Source organism: Alligator mississippiensis, chromosome 1, assembly GCF_030867095.1.
Source record: "Alligator mississippiensis isolate rAllMis1 chromosome 1, rAllMis1, whole genome shotgun sequence".
Lineage (NCBI taxonomy): Eukaryota > Metazoa > Chordata > Crocodylia > Alligatoridae > Alligator > Alligator mississippiensis.
Window position 1 is genome coordinate 62,601,901 of NC_081824.1, and position 23,824 is coordinate 62,625,724.

A 23,824-nucleotide genomic window follows, 5' to 3' on the forward strand; every position below is an offset into this window, starting at 1 on the left:
GTGATCATCCAACCTCCTCTTGAATTTGCCCAAGGTAGGGGTGAGGACCACTTCCCTGGGAAGTTGGTTCCAGATTTTGGCCACCCTAACTGTAAAAAATTGCCTTCTGATCTTTAACCTAAACCTATTCTCCATCAGCTTATGACCATTGTTCCTTGTCACCCCAGGTGGTGCTGGGGAAAAAAGGGGTCTACCTGTTTGCTGTTGATCTCCCCTGATGAGTTTGCAGGCAGCCACCAGGTCACCCCTCAGCCTCCTCTTGCTAAGGCTGAACAGGTTCAGGTCCTTCAGTCTCTCCTCATAGGGCCTGTCCTGCTGCCCTCTTACCAAGCGGGTGGCCCTCCTCTGAACCCTCTCCAGACTGGCCACATCCCTTTTGAAGTGCGGCGCCCAGTACTGGATGCAGTACTCCAACTGCGGCCTGACCAAATTTGCACAGAGGGGGAGTATTACCTCTCTGGACCGGCTTGAGATGCACCTTTGGATGAATGACAAGGTATGGCTGGCCTTGTTGGCTGTGGTCTGGCATTGGCGGCTCATGTTCATCTTGGAGTCAATAATGACTCTAAGATCCCTTTCTGCTTCTGTGCTTTCAAGAGGGGAACTCCCCAGCCTGTATGTATGCTGTGGATTCCTTCTCCCAAGGTGCAGCACCCTGCATTTGTCTACATTGAACCCCATCCTATTCTCATCTGCCCAGTTTTGTAGTCTGTCTAAATCTAGTTGCCGCCTCTCTCTCCTTTCAAGTGTGTCCACCTCGCCCCACATCTTAGTATTATCAGCAAACTTGGACAGCGTGCTTTCCACCCCCTCGTCTGAGTTGCTGATGACGTTAAACAGTGCAGACCCGGGGACTGAGCCCTGAAGTTACCCCACTGCTCACATCTCGCCAGGTTGAGTACAACCCATCCACCACTACTCTCTGGGCGTGCCCCATCAGCCAATTTTTTACCCATCCAACTGTGCAGGCATCAATGCCACAGTCGCTTAATTTATTGATGAGGATGGCTTCAGTGATAGTGTCAAAGACCTTCTTAAAGTCTAGAAAGACTACGTCCACGGTGACACCATCATCCAAGGATTTAGTTACTTGGTAATAAAAGGCAATCAGGTTTGTCTGGCAGGACCTGCCTTTGATGAACCCATGCTGATTGCCCCTGAGCATGATCTCCCCTGCTGGCCCCCCGCAGATGTGCTCCTTGGTGATTCTCTCCAAGATCTTCCCGAGCACCGAGGTGAGGTGTACAGGCCTATAGTTACTTGGGTCCTCCTTCCTCCCTATCTTGAAAAGTGGGACCACATTAGCCAGTTTCCAATCCCCTGGTACCTGGCCAGATGACCATGAATGCTCATACAGCCAGGCCAAGGGCTCTGCAATGACCCCTGCCAGCTCCCTCAACACCCTTGGGTGGAGGGCATCTGGACCTGCAGATTTAAAAATGTCTAGCCCTTCCACAAGATCCCTAGCTACATCTGCACTGACTGAAGGCCTGATAGAGCTATCCCCAAGTTTGTCCCTACCTCTGGTAGGTGGGTTATCCCGGTCCCTGTTCAAGAAAACAGAGGCAAAGAAACTGTTAAAAATATCAGCTTTCTTGTCTGGTGTAGCCACAAGATTACCGTTTGCGTCTTGCAGGGGCCCTACATTGCCTGGTGCCCTCTTCTTGCTCTCAGTGTACTTGAAAAAGGACTTTTTGTTGTCCTTAATCCTGGATGCTAGCCTGAGTTCCACCTCTGCCTTGGCCTTCCTAATAGCTCTCCTACACTCATGGACTGAGGAGGAGTACTCCTCCTTGGTGATAGCTCCTCCCTTCCACTGGTTGTATGCCCCCCTTTTAGTCCTCAGGCATTCCTGAATGCCTTTGCTCAGCCAAGGGGGTTTCTGAGCACTTTTACCCTCCTTTCTTCTCTCAGGGACTGTTAACCTTTGAGCCTGGAGGATTGCCCCCTTAAGGTACAACCATCTGTCACAACCCAATGATTTTAGTGCCTCGGCACGATGGAATTTTCCTGCCACATGAGAGTCTCTTGCACAGCAAAAGTTTTCTGCTGCAACAGGAAACCCCAGTGCAAGAGAGTTCCCGCCATTCGCATGCAAATTTGTGTCCCGCTATTGGCCAGTTCTAAATTATTCCTATGTGGCGGCTAGTAATTGGCTTGCTGGCCGTATAAAATTTTGTGTGACTTCTGCCCAAGTCGGAGAACTTTGAGCACACTGCAGAGTGCCTCTAAAGATATCTGACTTGCGGCTGAGCTGATCGATAGCCTGATCACCTATCGATTCTTCTCCCCGTCGCCGAGCGCAATCCTTCGACGTACCCTTTCCCTGCCGGCTTAATTTGTGGATGGATTAGTTGGCCTGAGCCTTGTCAGCTGGAGCAGCTCGTGGAGTTGTTTAAGCGACCGGACCACCTGCGTCGCGGCTACAAGCTGCGTAAGTAAAGTTTTTGCAACCAATACGCTTTGTCTGCCTCTCCATTCACCAGCCCGCCCAAACGACCGAGCAATTTGTATATCACCTCGAGTCGGCTCCGGCCGTCCGAGACACCATCCCTCATGGACTCCCATCTCCTCTACCTTCTGGGCCCTCAGTGCCTCCCCCACTAGACTCCTATCAGTTAAGTCTGATACTGCATCCAACTAGGTTTATCTTAAACCATTTGCAGCCATTATGAAAGCTGTTTATGTACACTGAACTTCTGTTGTGTTACAGATTTGAACCAGTTTCCAGTTACTTATACCACTTTATGTGTAATTTCTGTCCCTAGCCCTATTGAATGATCACCTGTCCTGGATAACTGCTAAATGGTAACAACATGAACTTACCCACCAGGTCCCTGGGCTGCTGAGGAAAACTTGCATGCGAGAAAACCACCCAGACCAATCTGGCAATATGGGTACAATTCCTTCCCTACTCCAAAGTTACTATAGGTGAAACCCAAAGCAGTGCCCAGAAATCTGTGTTTTCCATAATCTCAAGGAAAAGAAGCTGGAAACTGTTGCTCCCAGGTGCAACATAGTACTTCCAGCCATGGAAAGGACTTGTAGGACCTCCCTTTTGCAGATTATGAGCTTGTGGATTTCCTCTAGACTCTCAATGTAGCCAATCAACTGAGAAGCCTCCTCCACTGAATTGTTATTCTGCTTCCCCAGAGCTGAGGAGGAAACAAACTCCCTTCATTTGGGGTATCAAGGAGAATTCTTTAGGGTGTCCCAGGATTTTCTTTCTTCCTCTGACCAGACAAAAACTATGTTTCTGAGGCTGTAGAGTCAAGGAGAGGGGCATTTTACAGTGTTGTCTAATATTTGGCTGATAACAGGTTATACTGAGATCTTAAGTAATGGGGTATACCTGGTGAAACTGCTTTACTATTTAAATAAAGGAAACAATAATTTAATTAGAACCAGTAGCTACATTTCTGTTAATTTAATCGAGCTTTTGACCCTCAAAATATTAGCAATAGACAAAACAGTATTTTACTGACCTGTCATTACATAATGCCACTGTTGATTTTGACAGCAGCAGATATGGATAATGTTTTCTATTTTTCCACTCTGGTCTGACTTTTGATTATTCTCTATATTATTTATAGAGAAGAACTGATACGAAGAACAATAAGGAAAACTTGTGTCTCATTAGTCTGGCGCAATGCCACTCAAAAAATCACTGCAGCTTATATAGTGTTCATAAGTAAAAGAGCCATTGTTAAAACAGGGCTTTTCACCACATGGCTTGCTTCAAAATATGAGCAACCAGCATATTCTTGGTGTCAAGAACAAACAGAAAAAAACCTCTCTTATTCAAAAGATAGAAAGGGAATATTTGCTATGCACAGCATTCATGTTGGGAAACTAAGGTTGATGATGGTAAATATTATTCCTGTTATCAGTGCATGAGTCATTTTCAAATACAACAGTTACATTAGGCCTTGGCAGATGTTAATTAAATGGCTCAGTGGGATCTGAAGAATTTTATCCTGCATCCCCAAAATCATATCCTGCCATGTCAGGCACTCAGGATCTGGCATGGCAGACTGTTGGGATCTGGGATAAAATTGCTCAGATCCCATTGCACATCTGCTAGAATATGCAGGTGGCTGCACGCATCCTGGGGCCTATCCTGCAGACATTTAAATAGTGCACAAGCAGCTGGATGTGCAGCTTGTTAGGCATGGGGAGCTGAGAATTTTAGAGCTCCCTGATCTCCATCTTCCCATGCTATAGACCTCTGAACAGCAGGCCTGCAGATGGTTGCATATGCAGTGGATATGAGGATGAGGAGCTGGGAATGTGAGAGCTACATGTCCCACATTCATATTAAAACACAATGCAAACCAGCCACAAAGATGTTCCACATTAATGTGCATTCCATATGGAACATTTGTGGCTCATATGCCATCTTTATTATGTGATAAATTGTTTGAACATGTGGAATGTTACAATTTATCATGCAATTAACACATCTGTCAGTGGTCTTAGATAAAAGCAGGCAGATAGTCATCCCTGAAAGAGATGCTTTGAAAGAGCATCGTGTCTTTGTTAGACCTCCAGGTAGTAGTGTGTCCTATAATGATTCCTTTTAATTGTTTAGATGTTATAGCAAAACAACTGTATAATGCAGTGGTACCCAAAGTATGGTCCAGAGACCATCTGCAATCCATGAGGTCTTGGTAAGTAGTTGACAACTAATCTGTGAATAACATCATGCCCTCGTGGTTCAATCCTCAGCCATATTAATACCATTTCATTAATATTACTGAATAAAAGGAAAGCTAAGAGTTTTACTTTTACATAACTCAGACTTTATTTTTATTTCTATTACCTCCATAGTGTTTTGAATTAAAAGTTTGATGATAAAAGCATATGATTGTCAGTGAAAAATCTTGAAAGCCATAGTGGATCCAAAAGTTTTAAAATGTTGGTGTAGTATTTGAAACAAAGATTTGAATTTTAGTTATCTGGATTTAAAATAACATGAGGCTTCTTCATCTAGCTCAGCTTTTCATGACAAAACTGACCTGTATTAAGCAGCTAGAGGCTTTACCATCTCATTGATTTGCTAGTCTCAAAATGGCCTCAGATAAGTTTGCATACAAAGATTTAGGCCTCAGTTTAAGATAACAGATAATCCTTTTTAGTTAAAGTTGTCTACACCTCCAGTTTAATAGTATGAAACCAGTTAAAAAAGAATATAATTTCTCCAAAATACAAAAATAAATTGAAAAAAATATGCAAAAAATAAGTTGTTATAGCTTGAACATAAGGTGAATTTGTTCTTAATCTTTGATTTGCCAGAATAAAGTTTTATAACTGAATCACCGGGAATCTGTTCAACTTGTGAAATTATAAACTCTTTATATGGTTCTTTATCAAACTGTTATTGTATTTTGAATGTGCACCACTTCTCTGTTATCCTTTTACCTCCCTGTTGGACTGAATTTCCCAGGGGTAATGAAGCAGGGCTGACAGTACAGGGCAGTAGATCTCATTTTGAATTCTCTGACTGCTCCTTGAATCTGAGAGCTGCACTTCTGGTCATGCAATTTACACTGTATCCTGTGTGTGGCCTGTGACAGCTATACCAACTGGTACATTTAAAATTAGGTCTTTGTTTAACTTGCCTTTTTTTAATTTGATGAACTTGGACATGTTTTGGAGTGTTTTTTCCCTCCTTACTTGAATATACAAGTTCTGCCATGGCCGACTATCACCAAAATCACTTTGATATTTTTGCTATAAGCCTATTTGCAATCACAAGGTGATTATAGCAAATAGTAGTTTTATAAAGAAAATGCATAAAAACAAAAAAAATTATATAATTCCTCCTTCAATATCTTCATGTAGTCATATATAGTTACAGTGTTAGATTTCTGGATTTATTATTTTAAGTCTTATTTTTTGGCCTAATCCTTATTTGGTTGTTCATCTAAGTCATATTCATCATAAAGGCAGTATGTAGAATTGCTTACAATTACAAAAATAATCATGAACAATATGAATGATTGAGGGCTGAAAGTCATTTGCCAAATTTCCTCTATCAGTAGACCTTCCAAAGTAGTCATTTTCCTAATAAGGGCTTTTTTCTGGAGAAGGAAGTCAAAATGTTTGATTTTTTTTTTAAATACTTTTTGTTAGTGCAGAGTTTGAAGTAACTTTTGTGAGATGGTCAGATGGACAATGACATAGCTTTCCTTGGCTTTGCATGAGGAAGCAACAGCACATTTTCATAAAATTCTGTTCACCATCCATCTGTGGGATTGTGGAAGACCTTCCATACCTGGTACTGTCCATAATCAGCTAGTCTGGACTATTAATGTTTGTTTTGTGGTTTATATTATTATTTTATTTTAGAAAATCTACATGCTAGGTATTGTGGATGTTAATATAGCCTGTGGTTGTCCAGGTCTTTGTATCTGACATAACAGCTACACAACTGGCATACCATTTGAGAAGAATATCTGTTCCATAAAACTTTCAGTCCATGTCAGTAAACATCCAGAAAAAATCTAGAGATGAAGTAGGTTATCTTGATTATCTAGCTCTTTTTTGAAGCCAGTCTGAATGAGGCATGCAGACTGCAGAATTTTTTGTATAATGTGAAATCATCGGGCAAGCCCACGTTTTAGCACTGTGACCAGTAAATCATTAGACAAGTCCATCCTTTTTGCCATTTATCTACTCTGCAACTTTAATGAAAGAGTATCCTTTATTTTGTTGTCAAGTAACAACTATGATACTTATCATAAATCAATCAGGATATATTGCAGAATTGTTTTTATTTTCCCTTTGACATTAGATGGATGAGGATAGTCAGTTTTGTTTTTCTCTGATTGAAGACTGTGCCATGTAGTATATTCTATACATTTACTCCAGATAAAATAAATTTATGGTCATATCAGTTTGTCTCCCATAGTTCAGTATTATTAATTATACAGTGGGAAAGATAATAATAGGAAAAGCATTTTACTATTGGCAGGAGGCAATATTTTGAATTATTTTCTTAGGAAGTAGGTGTTGATAAATATACACTTTTTTTTTTTTTTTTTGCTTCATTAATCATAAGTAAAACATGAGTTATAACTTCAAATGTATTTTTTCATCTCATACCTAGGCTTAAATTAGTGACCAAAATTGAAATAAATTGTTCAATAAATTAAATGTCAGTGAACCTAAAATAGAAAAAAAATTGGCACAAATGTTATTTAAAAAGTTTGTTTTTATAGGGTTCCATTTGTTTGAACTGGTGCATGTTTGGGATGTGATTTTTAATTTATTTTTTAATATAAGTTAAAGCTTTCTTCCATATTACGCATTTGATAATTGAGTAATATATATCATTCTAAAATTCTAAACTTTTGAAATTTATTTTGTTATTTTACTAATTTGTGTTTGTAATTTTTACTAAAGAAAACAGCATTATGATAGTGAAGGATTATTTTCTCCATGAAATTATGAAGATAAACTTGGTTTTGGTTGAAAGATTATTTGGTTGAAAAATTATGAAGATACACTTTGGTTTTGACTTGAACCCCTGTCTCTCTCTCCCTTGCCTCCAAATAAAAGCTTTAAAAATGGTTGTACAGTAAGAAAAACAATGTTATGGCATTTATTTGACCAAAATGTATGAAACAATTCCAAGTTACCCCAATTCAGGACTACTGCAAGAAAGGGATTTGAAGAAGAGAGGCAGAGATAATATGGAAAGACACTGATCTTGTACAAAAGTTTTAACTCCTTTAATTCTACAAGTGTAGTGGTTCTCAATGTTTTTAAACATGAGCCACCCCTTGAAAAATGCCAGCTTTTAGTTTTTATTTGTTTTGGACTATAGAAAAATACTAGAGCTATTCTTTTGTTGCAAAGAATGAAGATAAACTACATCAGCGTGTTTTTAACACTCTGGATTCCTATTTGAAATTTTGGGGTTTATCATATGGGTCACTTTTGCACACCTCACAGTGTTAAAATTGTGTGGCACCCCACAGCACCCCTGAAAGGATCTCAAGGCATCCAAGGGTGCTCCAGAACCCTGGTTGAGGATCACTGTACTAGTGGTATAACCCTCCTGTTGCAAATGTGATTATACTGATGCAAAAATGCTTATAACAATATAAGTGACTTCCCTTTCCATCTAACTGGAACCATATTGCCACTAGGGGCTTGAGCAGTAGCCCTAGTCAGACATTTTATATAAATATATATGTGTGGTTATGTATAAGTAGGTCTGTATAATTTAACTAAAAAGACTGACAAAAAGCAGTTGAAGGATATAGATAATCACAGTGGTTCTCAACCATTTTAGATTCCATAACTTTTGTGAATTGATTGGGAGTCCCTTTTTAAAAACAGTGCTATTACAGTGCTTACCTCCTCGCAGAGTGTCTGCATAGTGGGAATGGAGGACCAGCCAGGCAGGAAACAGCCTGAACCTGTGCTTATCTGTCTTTCTCCTCACACCCAGCTTAGCTCTTTAAAACTTGCAGCACCCTTCAGAAGAACTCGTAGCTTCCCTAGGTGTCTTGGCACCTTGAATGAGAATCACTGGACTAGAGCAATAAAATAGATTTGTTTGGAGTAAGCAAAGTCAGTGTAATAGTGATCTAGAAATAAGAAATGGTAGGAAGATTGAGCCTGGATGTTAATAGGGATGGCTTAAATACTAAATACCCATAAGAAAAGAAGGGAAATTCCATTTCTGGCATTATTAAAACTTTCGGAGTGGTCAAAGCATGTGTGGTAACCCTTTATTAAATGATATAACTATCTATTCTATTTTAAGCAGTGCTACTTGTTTGACACTCTTCACTATAAGTGTTCAGATAAGGACTGGGGTGGCGCTAAGGTGCATGGTTAATAGCTCAGAGGTTGCAAGTTCGGTACTGAACCCATTGTTAGTGAGCCCCAACATGTTGTTACCACCTAGCAAACAGCAGTGAAACCTACTAGCAAATTGTGCCTCGTTCCCTGTAGTAGCAGGGCCATGTAAAAGACAGTTGTTTCATTATAACTTTTTTCCTTTTTCACCTAAAAGTTCAAACTTCAACAAATCTCCAAGCTTTGGGGTTAAGATCAGACAATGTTGTTAGCACTTGAAGAGAGGCTTAGAGCAGCAGAGTTTAAACCCCAGCTTTTGCACTGCGATAATTTAGCTGAAAATATGCCATAAAGGATGAGAATACTACTAAGGTATAAAAAAAGAAATAGGGGGTCAGAAATGTTATGTTGAAAAAGGAGACAAGATACTTTGCCTAAAACAAAGAAAGATAAAAACAAAACACACAGACTCCTGAAACCTGCAGCCAAAGTCCATGGTAAAGCCCCTGGCAGATGTTATTTTTGCTGAGCTACAACATTTGTACCAGGACAAAAAAATTCAAAGGCGTGCTCTCCAGGCAGGGCCAAAAGAAGGCTGCTCCGTAGCTCCTTCTGCACTCAGTGGAGCTTGTCAATGAGCCAGACCAGCTCACTGAGAGGTTTGTGAGCCCTTTAAATCCCCCAGCACTTCTGCATCCTGGGATCCTTGAGTGCCACTGCTTTGTGCAGTGATGCTGGGTTGCAGGTACCTGGAACTTTAAGGAGCCTTTAGTCCAGGATGCTTGAGGTGTCCCTGGGGAGAGATCAAGCCCTGGTGGAATGCCCTCCACCTGAGCCAATCAGCTAGTCATTCCGGTGCGATGCAAGGGACGAGGGGCATTCCCTTTACCCCAAACTAGGGTGATCATGACTCACCAGCCTCAGACTCAGGTAGCAGCTAGGGTTGTCAGCACCACCCCGGTTTGCCCATAAGGATAGGGGCTGGAAACCTTGCCCCCTCCTCCATGCAGGAAACTCTGTTGGCAGAGGCAGTGGAAAAAGTCATATCACTTGATATTAACATGTCACATGTTCAGATTAAAGCAAGATACAAAGAAGCCAGAAAGATGTTCCACATTTAATGAGGATAATCCGTGAGTGTGGTTTGCCATTTTTCTGGCTGGTTCACTGTTTTATCACTTGATAAATTACTTGAAAGTGTGATATATTACAATTTATCATGTACTTAACACTTCAGTAGTTCAACTGCATGATAAATTCAATGTCTGCCAGCAGACTCATTCTCCGAAGTCCTTCCCAACATCCTTTGTTGCCATTCCGCTAATCATAAAGTTATTTCCCATAATTCATTGCCAGACTTTGCTACTTTCTGTAACATCTGTCCCTTCCCTCAGGGTAGAAAGTCTGTGGGCAGTCTGATCATCCCCCCAACCATCAGAATGCACAGACAGTTAAATCATTCACTTTCTACTGTGAACTCTGCCTTCCATAAACATATTCAAACCATTCATTCTCAAGCTGTCCCAACAGCATACTATACGCTCAGATCTTGTCTTGTATTATTTCTCACTGGAAAGGCATCCTGCATGCTCTTTCTCCCTTTGAAAGTCCCTTAAAATACCAGTTCTGTGATTCCAATCTGCATTTCTTCCCAAGTCCTCTCCAACACAAACTACAAATTTCTTCTACTCTGTCCAATTGAAAAATAGTTGGTTGCTGAAACTTCTACCCCTTCGAGTCTCTGTTGTGTGCACATACAGTACACAGCTCTGTATGTTCTGAACAAAATTAAAACTTGCAGCCCTTTATTGTGATCATCTTCCATTAATGGTATTTGCTGTACTTGGCTTAGAAGCCTGCATTGTATTTCTTCTCCCTACCTGTCTGTCAGTTTGTTTCTTTAAGCTGTTTAGGTACCCATCATCATGGTATTCAGACACTGTCATTTCTTCCAGGTGGTTTGCTGTTGTCCCCTCTCTGGGTCAACTGTAACCAAATTCCTGTTTTAAGTTGGTTGTTCATCCTTGATACAACATTATTTCTGTAAAGGACTGCTATTGTTCCCTTATCCAGTGGTCTTGAGAGGTATGAATGAGGGCATTAATCTCTAGAAGATAGGTGAATGAGTTTCAGCAGCACTGAAAGTCAAGTTGGAACATGCAGCAGATACTCAGTGCGCTTACTGAAAAAATAAAAGTCCTGTATTATAATACATTTTTATTCTTCAACTGTTGATATGCGATGTTGTCCTGAAACTGAAACATTTACAGCCATTCAAATCATGGTACAGGTTTTGCATTTGCTTCACAGAACTATCTTACATTAAAATCCATGCATGCAAAATTGATGTATTCATACACATTTCTCAGTGTGAGAGGTTACACATTTCTTTCCATTCATATTCTTCCAGGTGACTTGGATTATTACTGGCTGGATCCTGCCACGTGGCACAGTAGGGAGACATCCCCTATTAGTTCGGTAAGAAATAGGAAATCTAGGTTTATAGGCACGGATTAAAATATTAAAATGTTTGTCACATTTCATTTCAGTGAGATGAACTGACTATTGATACTAGAACTTTGTTCTAAACAAATCCTGTGAACATATGTTTAGAAGATTATAAGACTCAAACTGAATAAAAAAATTTCTCGTCTATATGAGAAAAACAATTTAAGCATTTTTTTGGGATAGAGATTTTTCTCAGACAAAGTTTTGTATTTTAGTCCTGTGGACTATCACTTACACATCAAAAAAAGACAAGTCTGATCCTGCTGGCAAGGGCATCAGTTAATTTTTTATCCTTGGCACTAATAGAAGCAGGATCATTAGTTGCTTACTGAGTAATGAATGTATGCAAAAGGACTGAATAACATAAATATTACTCACCAGGACTGTTACTTTATAAAAGGGATTTTCAAATCAGTGTAATATAGAATACTTTTTTTTTATTCACTGAAATATGTTTTAATTGCATTAAAATTCAAATGACCTCATTAGGATGATTTTACAGTGGCACAAGATAATTATAAATATTTTATGAAGCAAGAGCCAACTGACACAGCATTGTAACAGACAGAATTTTGTTCAGTTTTTAAATAAAAAATGGATTGCATTTATCTCTACTGTCACATGATCATTCATCTGAAAATATATCTGTGTCTGTAAACCAAGAAGAGATTTCCATTCTTTGCTTCCAATGATATTTTTAATAGCATCCTGTAACGTGGCAACCATCTAAAGAAGGAGATCGCTTAATTGGACGTGTTATTCTTAACAAGAGAACAACTATGCCAAAAGAGTCAGGTGCATTACTTGGACTAAAAGTAAGTATTACAAAGTTATGCTCTAAATCAGTTAATTTCCATTAGGCTAACATACAGCAGCTTAGTTCACTGTAACAATTAGCTATATGAGAATTTTGTAGCACTGTTGCATAATTGTTTCTGAAACAAAAGGAATACATTTTTACATGATATATTGGACAGAACCCTGAACTGATAAATGTTTATCAAACAATAGTATTATCTATAATAATTTTAATATAAAAGCCTTAATCTGTCTTTCTATCTGTCTATAACGCTTTATTCGCACTCTGATTGGCTGACTGAAACATCCAGTCAGAGTGTGAACACAGCATTGGGACAGGAGGCAGTAGCATGGCGAATTACCGCCATGATTCTGGGGACATAGGGGATGAGGCCAGGGGGAGAGGAGTCGGGACACCGTGGGGACTGGGCAAAGGCCACTGGTGCTGGCCTCGGCCTGCCCCTCTGCCCTTCTGTCATCACCACCTACAGGGCTGACACGGGTCAACAAGGCAATGGTGGGAGGAGTGGGCCCAATGTGAGGGGAAGAAGTGGCCATGCTGTGGCAGCAGGCGGGGAAAGAATGGGCCCAGGCCAACGTGGCAGTGGTGGGAGGAGGGGAGGAGTGGGCCCAAGGGGGTTGGAAAAGCTGGCCTGCCATGGCGGTGGGGGGAGCAGCAGGCCTGGCCCAATGTAGGCCAGGGCCCACTTCTCTGCCACCCCTCCTCCCCCTGAATTGGCCCCAAACCTGCTCCTCCCATCCCCCCGCCACCACAGTGTCAACCCGAGCCCGCTGCTCCCCCTCCCTCCCACACCTCTGTGGTAGGCTGGATTCTTCCCATCCTCAGACCCGGTCCTCCCCCACACCCCCTGCATCAGGCCCAGGCCCACTCTTCCCCTCCCCCCATTGCCGCAGCAGGGAAGGGGGGAACGTGCCTGGACCCCAAGCAGCAGGAGGCAAGGGGGGAGTGGGCCCAGATGGAAGGAGTAAGACACATCTCCGTCCCTGCCCACTCCACCCCCCCCCCATCATTCTTGATGGGCAGTTGGCTAGTCTATAATAAGATTCTGTTGATGAAGCAATCTTTTATTGTGTAACATATAACAGCTATAGTTGAGTCTTTTAATTTAATTCTTTATGCCTGTATGCAGCATATAGTGTATGGTAATATGATTTCCTGGATACAAGCATAATAGTCTCTCTTGGTTGAAAAAACGAAGAACTGAACCAGAGACCACCAGTTGAAAACAAATTGTTAAAGCTTGAATTAAGAATTTACAGTGGGAGCTATAACCATTTGTATTTTCTATAGATTGGACACAGAGGAAAACTTGCAGGACACATTCATCAGTGGGTCACATAAGCATACTTTTTCTGTAAAACCCACACAGGCAACATGTACATAGCAATAGAAAAAGGTTGACATATACACAGGTAAATATAATGTGAAATTTAGAACCTAGTTCTAGCAGATACTGAGCATCCTCTGACAAATACTTTGACCAATTCCTGTCTGGAGGTTCGTGAGAGTAGGTTGAGTTTGCAGTGCTTGTTGCCACTTTAGGGCACCTGGACGTGTGCCCGATGCCAGCTCCGATACATGCTAATAAGCACAGGTTAGAACAGAATTGATTAATCAAGTCTGCTGGAGCATGGCTAATTAGACGTCCAGCATTTTCTGTCTGCTGGGAAGAAAGAAGTTTTAGCATTCTTCTTTACCCTCACGCCCTTGAAGTAACTTGTATAATTTTTTCTCTCTGTGTATCATACATCCTCCTTAGGAGTGTAATCACCTCATCTCTGTTCAGTAGAAACCAGGAAAGGTCTGTTTACTATGAATGCTGCTTCTCTCTTTCCTTTATATTCTATCATATATGTTGATAAAGAGTGTCACTTTCTATTGTTCTTGGCCAATGGTAACGCTCCTTTAATTTTAGTATTGCACATATTATTTTTACTTGTGGGATCTATTATTGTATTAATGGCTTTTGGCAACTTTATGCTGACATGTTTATTAAGAATGTTTTGCGCTTGTGGATATCACAAACAGTTAATGATTGATTTGGAAAAAATGTGTTTTCTTGATTGTCTCAAAGTCATATTCGGTGATTTCAGATTTAAAAAAATACTGCATTGGATTAATTAAACTAATATATTAAAGAGGAACATAAAGATAATTTCAGTTTTTATTCATTCTGTGGGTGTCACAGTTGTACTTTGTGCAAATAAAACTGGCCTTTTGGTATATGTGGAATTATCTTCTGAATAGAGTTAATTTAAAGATATGACTGATGATAAACAGAGTCCATTATGAATAAATTCATTCTCAGTTTTAAAAATAATTTTAATGTGAATGAATAAACTGTATAAACAAAATCATTTAATTAAACTCCTTAATATATTGTCCAGTTTATGGATTGGAATCTCACAAATTTGTGATTATTCAGGTTGTTGGAGGAAAAATGACTGAGTTAGGACGTCTTGGTGCCTTCATTACCAAAGTAAAGAAGGGTAGCCTTGCTGATGTGGTGGGGCATCTAAGAGCAGGTAAAGAAATTGATTGTACTAAGGTAACCTTCTTATTTGTGTTAATTTCTATAATAAAAATGTTACTAATATGTGCGAAATGCATATGCACATGTATAAAAATTATGGTACATAACAAAAATTGGTTTTGATGCTATTGTGAAAATTTTTAATAACTTTACACCTATTATATCATTAGATATTTACATACGGCTTAGATGTATGCATAAAGTTCAAGACGTTAATTATTGATAAGTTGCTAAAATTGCTATTAAGTATCACCAGTAATATTAATGCAAATACAGAGAAAATGCATATAAAAAAACAAAGCTTATGATTATAAGTAAAAAGAAAATGGTAGCAGGTCAAGAAATGAAAAGGCTTCCTCAAATAATTTTTAATGAATGTTTTTTGTGTGCAGTAGCTTAATTGAACAACAGCAGTAACATATATTGCTATCTAGGGGGGCTGCATTTAGAATAGATGCTAAAAGTGAGGCTACCAAAAACTTCTTCAGTTGTTTTTATTGTCTTTGTTCTAGTGAAACATTATTGAAAAAACAAGTGTGGTTTAGTGATTGGGAACTTACAATACTTCCTTTTTTCCTTATTTTTTTCTCATTGTAATTTGCTGTATTTAATTTTTTTGGTAGTATTCTATGATGATATCAATAAACCAGTTTTAAAATTAGGTTTCATTGCTCTAGCAATCTATACTAGAATCTATTTGCCTAGATCAGTGGTGTTCAACTGCCAGTCCTGGGCCTAATTCAGCTGGTGGGGCTTGGTCATCTGGTCTGTAGGGCTCCCCATGGGTCCTGAAATTTTGGCAACAGGAGAGTGGTGGCATCTGAGCCAGTGGTGTTGTTCACAACTGAGACCTGACCCTGTGCACCTACCCCATGGTAGATTCAGTTCACAGATCAACTTTGCCTGTGGTATGTGGCCATGGACCAGCACTATGCTACTCATCCAGGCCATGGGACTAGAAGGTTGATCACCACTGGTCTAGATCATGGAATAAGTGGGATAATGATCATATGTTGTATAATGTATTTGTAGAGACCTACCTAACTTGCAGTGAGAGGAAGCAATTTTCGCTGCTTGCTCATGGCCTGAAAAGCTGATTTCATTGTTGTTTTGTGGCAGCCCCACCCATCGGTGCTTTGTAATGAACAGGCCCTGATGGGAGGAGAGATGAGAAGGTGGCTGCCATCTTAACTGCTGGCTGCCTTTCATGCAGCCCTACCCCTTGGCACTGATTAGTGGAGAGGCACAAGGGGCAGCTGCTGACTTGGCTGCTGCCCTTTGTGCCACCTGACTAACCAGCACCTTCCCCTCCCAGGAGGGCTACAAGGCCAGGCTTCAGCAGCAGCGAGGACTCTTGGATCTCACTGGAGAGCCAGAATTTTATTTTTATTAATTTTTTTTTATTTGATTCCCTGAGAAATCACAGCCAATGCCATTTTTGTGGGGATTGCAGAAATCACTATTTTTGCAGTTTCTGTGAAAATCAGAAAACCTCAATTTAAGTAGGTCCCTAGAAACTAGAAAGGAAAAAGGAAAGCTAGCTATTTTTAAATAGTAGTAAATACTTTGCAGTTCTTTAAGAGCTAAAAATACGCTTTGGAAATAAAAGCTAAGGCTGTTGGGGGTTTCCCATATATTTTTTAAGTCTGTATCTAATGTCTTGAAAAATACTTTTCTGTGCACAGAAATCAGTGATTAAGATTTTTTTTTCTTCCTCCATCTATGGTGCCAATCCAAATAATCTCATGTGCCCCAGGTTGCTGACCCCTGACTTAGGGCTTTTTGGAACTAATTAGCAGGCAGCTGGTAAGCTGTTTATGAAGAGTTTGAACTAATGGAGAGAGGCTATTATTTTGCTGATAGGGTAATAAACACTATTATCAGCCTTCTGCTGGCTTGGTTACATGTCAGTTTGCTGCAAACATTATAAAGAAGCAGGGAGGGAGATTGAAAAGCTCAGGATCATCAACAGATGCATGCACTGCACACCCCCTCCCTTGCCTCAGCGTGCTAAGAGGGGGCTGGCAACACTCCCACCTCATGAGCAGCCAGTAGGGAAAAACCTGGGATGGTGCAGGCAGACATCCCTAATTAAAGCAATCTGCTGGGGCCTGACCATGCCCCGCCCCGCCCCGCCCCACCCCTCCCCCAGCTCAGCATTGTGCAACGAAAGGGAGGGCTGCTCTAGCATTCTCTGGCTTCTAGCCTGAGTCAATGTAGGCATGTGCCTGAATTTCCTGACTCCAGAGACAATGTCTGTCCAGTTACAAACCAGTTCAGCCTAGCCAGGTTAGACTAACCTGCAAAGATTGAATCAATTCAGGATCAGGCTTTTTGAATGATTGTCCCAAGCCAAGGAGGTAATTTAGTCCAAACCCCTGCTCAGGATAGAATCATCCCTAAAGCACTGAGTTTGTGATCAGGTCTCTAGCTTCTTATACCTAGAATTGTCTTTCTGGCAAAGAAGGCAGGGTACAACAATCTCAACATTTGACTAGGATGGACTTTTTCTCTTATGGACCATTTGTTTGGTTTGTTAAAAAGTACACGTTTAAGTATTTGTTTTAGATCTCATAAAAAACTAGCAGCTCCAGAGGCACAGCCTGATGCCATGCTGCTGATGTGTTGGTTCAATACTCTGTCTGAAAAACATTAAATCACCATCCTAAGTTATATGCTAATAAAAGTAAATGCTACGTGATGCAGCATTGTGCTGCAGTGCTTTTGACCATTGCTTATAATGGCCCTAAAAGAATACATATACGTATTGATTTCCTGAATATTAATTATAAATGCTTATTTGTATAAATTATATAAATTATTTTTAAAGCTTTCCCTCCTGATTTAATATTGTCAAATATGCTGATGAAGCCTGTTGGATTCTAGCTGTTGGCTACCTGAAGAGAGTAACATCCAAGAATTCTATATCAGATTCAGTCTGGGAACACTGATTCATCTACTACTTTTCCTTCTTTTGTTCATTTGATACAGGCTATGAAGACTGTTCTTTAGATGGAAAGGTTACATTGAGCATATGTTATGTAACTCACAATGAAAAATGTTGTGATTTGTATGGTTGTACTGGTAGACACACAATATTTTATTTTTTTGGAGATCAGACTATTATAAAGAGGATACTATCTCTCGTTAATAAAGTGTCTCTTAAAAGGTACTATACAGCTTCATTTCATGGTATTATGCCTGTTGCTATATTATCTCTAAAATACTAAAATGTTTTCATAAATTGTTCAATTTAAATATGGTATTGTTTGACAACCTTAGTGGTAGTTTGACAAATTAAAATAGAGGATATCAAATCCAAGAGGATATGTAATATCCAATCCACAAGAGAATATTTGATTTGGGGAAATATAACTTAAGAGATACATAGGCTTTATAATATGTTTTTCATTTTTTGGGAAAAAATGTGGAAAATGCAATAAAAAATGCACTTCTTTTTAACTTAAAGGGGATGAAGTTCTAGAATGGAATGGTAAACCCCTGCCTGGAGCTACAAATGAAGAAGTTTACAACATTATTTTAGAGTCAAAATCAGAACCTCAAGTTGAAATTATTGTTTCAAGGCCTATTGGGTAAGGCTAAAAACTTGCTTCTTAATTATAGTAAATCTACATATGTTTATGCAATTTTTTAAAAATTCATATATATTTAAATATATATATAGCATTGTCACATCTTAACTAGTTTGCAAATTCTTATCTTTTTAGTAATGGAAAGAAAATTTACCTTTTATAATGACTTATTATCTGTATCTGCCAATAACAAAATAAATTTCATACTGTAGGTACAGTAATATCACTCTTGGCATAAATTTTATATATTATCATAATGGCAAACGGGAAATTTCTAGGATATGCTCAGATGAGGCTCCCTTCCATATATCATTATGACCTATGCCTGAATAAGCCATATTTTAGTCAGGTCTCAGAACTTCCTCTCCCAATCCTTGTCCTTCTAACAAGACTTTTAGCAGAATTCGCAGATTTGTTTGAATCTGACATGGCTGTGAAGTTGCGACCCCTGTGCTGTCAACCACATGCTTGAGTGCCCGTGCAACCATAGCCACCATTTCAGAACTGATTCGTGCACAATAATTTCACTAGCATGAACATTGTTGAATTGGAAGCAGACACCAAAAATCATGAAGAATTAAACACATTGACATAGCAATAATAAATATTAAATAGTAATAAACATTATAATTTTAAATGACATAATCATCAAAAGGTGTCCAATAGCTAATTTGTCTATATAGTGTTATATACAATAATTCCAATATTCATTATAAATTCTAATTCTAATTATTCATTGTTAATTTTAGTCTAAGTGTGAAGTTAGTGATACTACTTTGGATGTGACTTTTCCTTTACATGCCTGTAGAAATGAGTCCCAAGATAAATCAGTAAAACTGTTTGCCTAACAAAGTTTGTAGGGTTTGGCCCTATAATTGCCTCAAAATTGATATAGGACAATATTTTGAATTCCTCAATAAAACAAATTTTTTTTGAAGTCATAGTGAGTGAGTTGTGCCTGAAAAGAGCATGCAAGATTTAAACCGTATGAATAAGCAAAGAAGTAAATTAAACTAAGATCTTTCTCACTGTCTTGTAACTTCATATTTACAATTAAATATTAGGTTACAAGTTTAAGACTGCTGATGTTCTTACGTAAAGTAGAATTCAAAAGGACAATAGGGCTAGTTTTCTTAATCTTTCAAATTAATCTTAAATAGACATGGACTGAAACTGTCATAGTTGCTTTTGGGTTGCATACCCCTTCAGTTTCACATTTGTTTTGGCTATTATAAAATATGATTAAGTGTGCAATGAATTAAAATCCTGTTTTGACATTTTAAGCAGATCCAAAGTTGCAGTAAGAAAGGCAGGATTTAGATCCTTATTTTAGGTTTTTTATTTTGCTTTTTTGTTGTTGTTTTCCCGTCAGGAATAATGAGAAATAAGTGACCAACCTTAAGTTTAGCTTCAGATAAAATGTACTCAAATTTAAAAGTATAACTTTAGTTTTTCACTTGTTAAAATTTCACATACTATAGCCAAATTGTATCATACTGTTATATTCACCTTAGTCGTATCATAATTTCAGTGAGACTACTCAAATTATTAAAGCAAGTAGAATTTGGCACGATATTGAGAAATGGCTGTATACTGTACTCTTCCAAGTCTGACCTTTTTCTACTTACTGGCACTAAAGAACAAATAAATATAGTAAGTGGATAGAAGCATATCACTTGAAATGAAAGGCTTCAATTAGGGCCTTGATCCTGATACCACTGTTGCAGAAGAAATTCTAGTTGAATTTTACACCAGAAGGATAAGCACATCAGGGGCACAGATGTACCGGTGTGAGGGAGAATTTAGAGATGGGAAAAAATCAGAGAGGCTATTCATATGTAACTTCATATAAGCCCATGCAAAATGTAGGTGTGGCAGAGCACAGGGTGTCTCTGCCACTTTAAGGGCCTGGAGCTGGCAGCCTCCAGGTGCCTGATTAAGGCAGCCATTTTGAGGCTTAGGCTGCATATTTAAACAAGGCAGTTTGGCTGCAGGAGGATAGGCAGCAACATCGCCTGGCCGTAGGGCTGCTGTGAATGACCCGGAGGTAAGGGGGAGCTGCAAGGGGTTGGCAGGAGGCTCCTGGTCCTGGGCATGACCTGAAACTGCACCCTGCCGGGAGTTGGTGGTCTGGTGGGGCTCTCAGTGGCGCAGGAGCCCCTAGGAAATACCAGGCCAGTTATCACCCCGGTGAAAGGTGGGTCGGGGCACCTTAACCCCTAGCTCCCACCACCACCGGGTGGGTTACCCATGTGTTTGTTGGAGGGCCTAGCGGGCCAGTGTTGTGAGGGGCCCAGAGAGGACGGACCCCGAGAGTGGGAGTGATATGGGCGTGGTGCTGTGGTTGCCCCCGGGAGGACGGGGAGTAGTGGCACAGTGAGGCCCAGTGACAGAGTGAGTGGCTAGAGAGACCCAGCCCGAAGGGGAGAGTACCCTCGACTGGCCCAAGCTGGAGTCAGGACTACGGTAGTCAAAAGGGCCGGGGGCCCATCATGAGGGACGCCCAAGAGCCGGGGGCCTGGGGTCCCCACTTGCCTGGAGGTGGGCCAGGGCCAGGTAGCCGAAGGTTCCGGGGGAACCACACGCAAGAGGGGAACATAGCTTCGGGGGGGCTAGGTAGCCCGGATGAAGGCGGAGTGGCCGCCTGATAGGAAGGATCAGAGAGGGTTCCTGTTAGGACGATTCTGGGGCCCAGTATGGGGCCAGTGATTATAGTAACACCATGATGCCATCTGTGAGGCTTGGGCTGCGGTATTAGGGGAGGTCGGAGCTGCAGAGCACCCCTGTCATCGGGGCACTACAATGGGCAGCCTCCCCCTTAATTGACATCGACATATGAATCAATTATCATCAAAGGCGTGGCGGGCGAGATAAGTGGGCGGTTGCCCAGAGACAGGTGGGCAGGCCACGAAGAGCTTGGCCCTGAGTAGGCCTCCTGTCATGGTGACAGGTAGGCGGGCCACAGAGTTCTGCCCCAGGAGGCCCCCTGTCACAGTAGGGTTAGTTGGCCTTGCTTAGCCAAGCAAACAGAAATTAGAAAAATAAAGACTAGGAAATGTTATTTTCTTGCCCCGAGTTTGGAATGAACACATTGCACTTGCACTGCAAAACTAAGCACAAGAGGAATGTACTCCATACTGCAACATAAAATGAAAGCTGAATTGGGTCAATTCCTGGCAATTCTGAAGGGGGTTAGATGGAACAAGATTGAAAAGAAAGCCTATCCTAAAGATGGGCTTTTCAAAGGAGCTTGGGGGTTTTAAGGGCAATGACATTCAGCAGCCCAAGGGCCAGAATATAAAACATATTTAGTTTTAGCACAGCATTGCACTATTTTACTGTCTGATGTAGGCACTTACAAGCCTAAGTCACTTGGGCTCAACTTTTAGCTCCAGTTTTTGTAGATGTTTGCCTTGAACTTTATAGTAGTTTGCTATAAACATTATATTATAGTTTCTACTACTGACTTTATTACATGGGTAGTTAATCTTTTTAATGACTCATTGAAGGACTTTATTCCCATTTCCCTGTTCCAGTTTCATGAATATTTATAGTGTAAGAGTCATTTCTTACTTCTGTAATGCATTTTCGGCATAGTCATTTCTTCCTTCTGTAATGTATTTTTGGTGAATGTTAGAACAAATAGTACAGAGCCAAACATTAATATCAATTTTTTATGCTAGAGCAAATCTGATGTCAGTGGAGTTATTCCAGATTTATATTTGTAACTTGTATAACTGAGATCAGATTTGCATTCGCTCTATATAACTAGGTGTGTGTGTGTGTGTGTGTGCGCGCGCGCGCATGCATGCATGAACAAAGATGTGTTTGCCTCCGTATATATTTAGTTATAATATGTTGCATGCTAACCTTTTAGTCTCTGAAGCAATGCATGATTATAGTTGTCTTTGCTTATTTAACATTGCCCATATTTATCTGTTTTTTCTCTTTATTATTATAAGACATTTTCATCAGTTTCAATCAGCAAGCTCCTTGAGACGTGTGTATAAAAACTACTAGTGAGTTATACTATCTGCGTTGTTTTGATTTTAATAAAAAACATCAGTAGTTATAGTACTTTTTAATACTGATCATGTTTTCTTGCAAAAATATTGTGGCATATCTAACCACAGTATTACCATTAAAGTACTCATATTGTTCATTGTTTTTCTTTCATCATTTTGACGAACTCTAGTGTAGCGTTAAAGCTGTTGTGTGTGTAACTATTTGTTAATAGTGGCAAATATGCCGTGTAATAATTAACCTTCCTTACCCTACACGTTAGAAAAAAATAAACAGATCACTGGAAAGGGAGTGCCAGAAATGTGTAGATAGTTGGTTCTGGTTTTTTTTTAATCTAACTATTTTTTATATTTATCTTTTAGTGACATTCCCAGGATCCCTGAGAGCTCCCATCCTCCATTAGAGTCTAGTGAGTACATGGCTTGTTTCTATCTGTGCACATTAAAAATCCCAGTTTGTTGCCTATACCTATTTGTAAACTTAGCAATGATATTAAATTAATAAAAGCAAAAAGAATACAGTAGATAGAATTCAAACATGGGCAAGATTCTTCCATGGTAGCAAAAAAAAAAAAAGCCTGGCGTTTTCCATGATTGTGTGGTGTTTCCATATCAGCCCTCTGAGAAAAGGTTGAAGAATGATTATCCTCCATTTACATTTAAGGAAAATACGGTAGAAAAGTTAAAATAGAGAGTTGCAAAGGCTTCAGAAGGTGTTGTGAGTTCTTATTCTTGATTGTCCATCCCATGTTCAGTTTCCTAAACCAGGAATCTAATCTTACCCTGAAATTGGATGTCATAGGATTGTAAGAGACCTCAAGGGTCATCTAGTTCAACCTCCTGCACAAACACAATATGCTATTTCTATAGTATTCAAATAGGTGCCTATCCCATCTCGTCTTGAAACCTCCAATGAAGGAATGTCCATAGTTTCCAGGGGCAGCTTGTTCTGTCTTCCTGCTCCTCTGACAGTTATGAAGTAATTTGGGTTTTTTTTCCCCTCAGATTTAACCTAAGTCTGTCTACTTGGCTGCAATTTAAAGCCATTACCTCATGTTCTGTCTCCTTCATCAAGGGAGACCAATTTTTCTGTTTCTTCAGAATGGCAGCCTTTCAAGTATTTCAAAACTTCTGTCATGTCCACCCTTTTCTTCAAAATAAACCCACCTCGTTTTCCCATCCTTTCCTCATATCCTCATATGGCTTGAATTCCAGCTATTATTTCATCTTGTTTATTCACCTCTGGCTCCTTTCCTGTTTCTGCACCTCTTCCTTAAAATGCAAAGCCTAAACTCAGCTAGAGTCAACTGGTTCCTAAACCAATGCTGAGTGGTACTTGCACATAATTTCCTATTTTTTATATGCAACATGCCTGGAAGTGAAATACAAAATAAAATTTTATGTTTTGGTGATCGTAGCACATTGCTGGCACCTATTAAGTCTGTGATCCACCAATGCTCCTCACCCCACTCTACACTGATCCTTCTCAGCAACCTTATGCCCTAGTCAGTTATCTCTCATTCTGTATTTATGC

General features: G+C 39.9%; 1 protein-coding gene across 36 annotated transcripts in view; it reads left to right on the forward strand.

Moving 5' to 3' along the window:
* RIMS1 (regulating synaptic membrane exocytosis 1) overlaps window positions 1-23,824 on the forward strand; it is a 574,877-nt gene that overhangs the window by 317,623 nt on the left and 233,430 nt on the right. For all 36 annotated transcript variants that reach the window (XM_059730969.1, XM_059731058.1, XM_059730979.1 and 33 more), the window contains exons 5-9: window positions 11,225-11,292; window positions 12,027-12,137; window positions 14,568-14,667; window positions 18,145-18,268; window positions 22,654-22,700. In XM_059730969.1, the coding sequence (XP_059586952.1) occupies window positions 11,225-11,292; window positions 12,027-12,137; window positions 14,568-14,667; window positions 18,145-18,268; window positions 22,654-22,700 (450 nt within the window). The remainder of the gene's footprint in view (window positions 1-11,224; window positions 11,293-12,026; window positions 12,138-14,567; window positions 14,668-18,144; window positions 18,269-22,653; window positions 22,701-23,824) is intronic.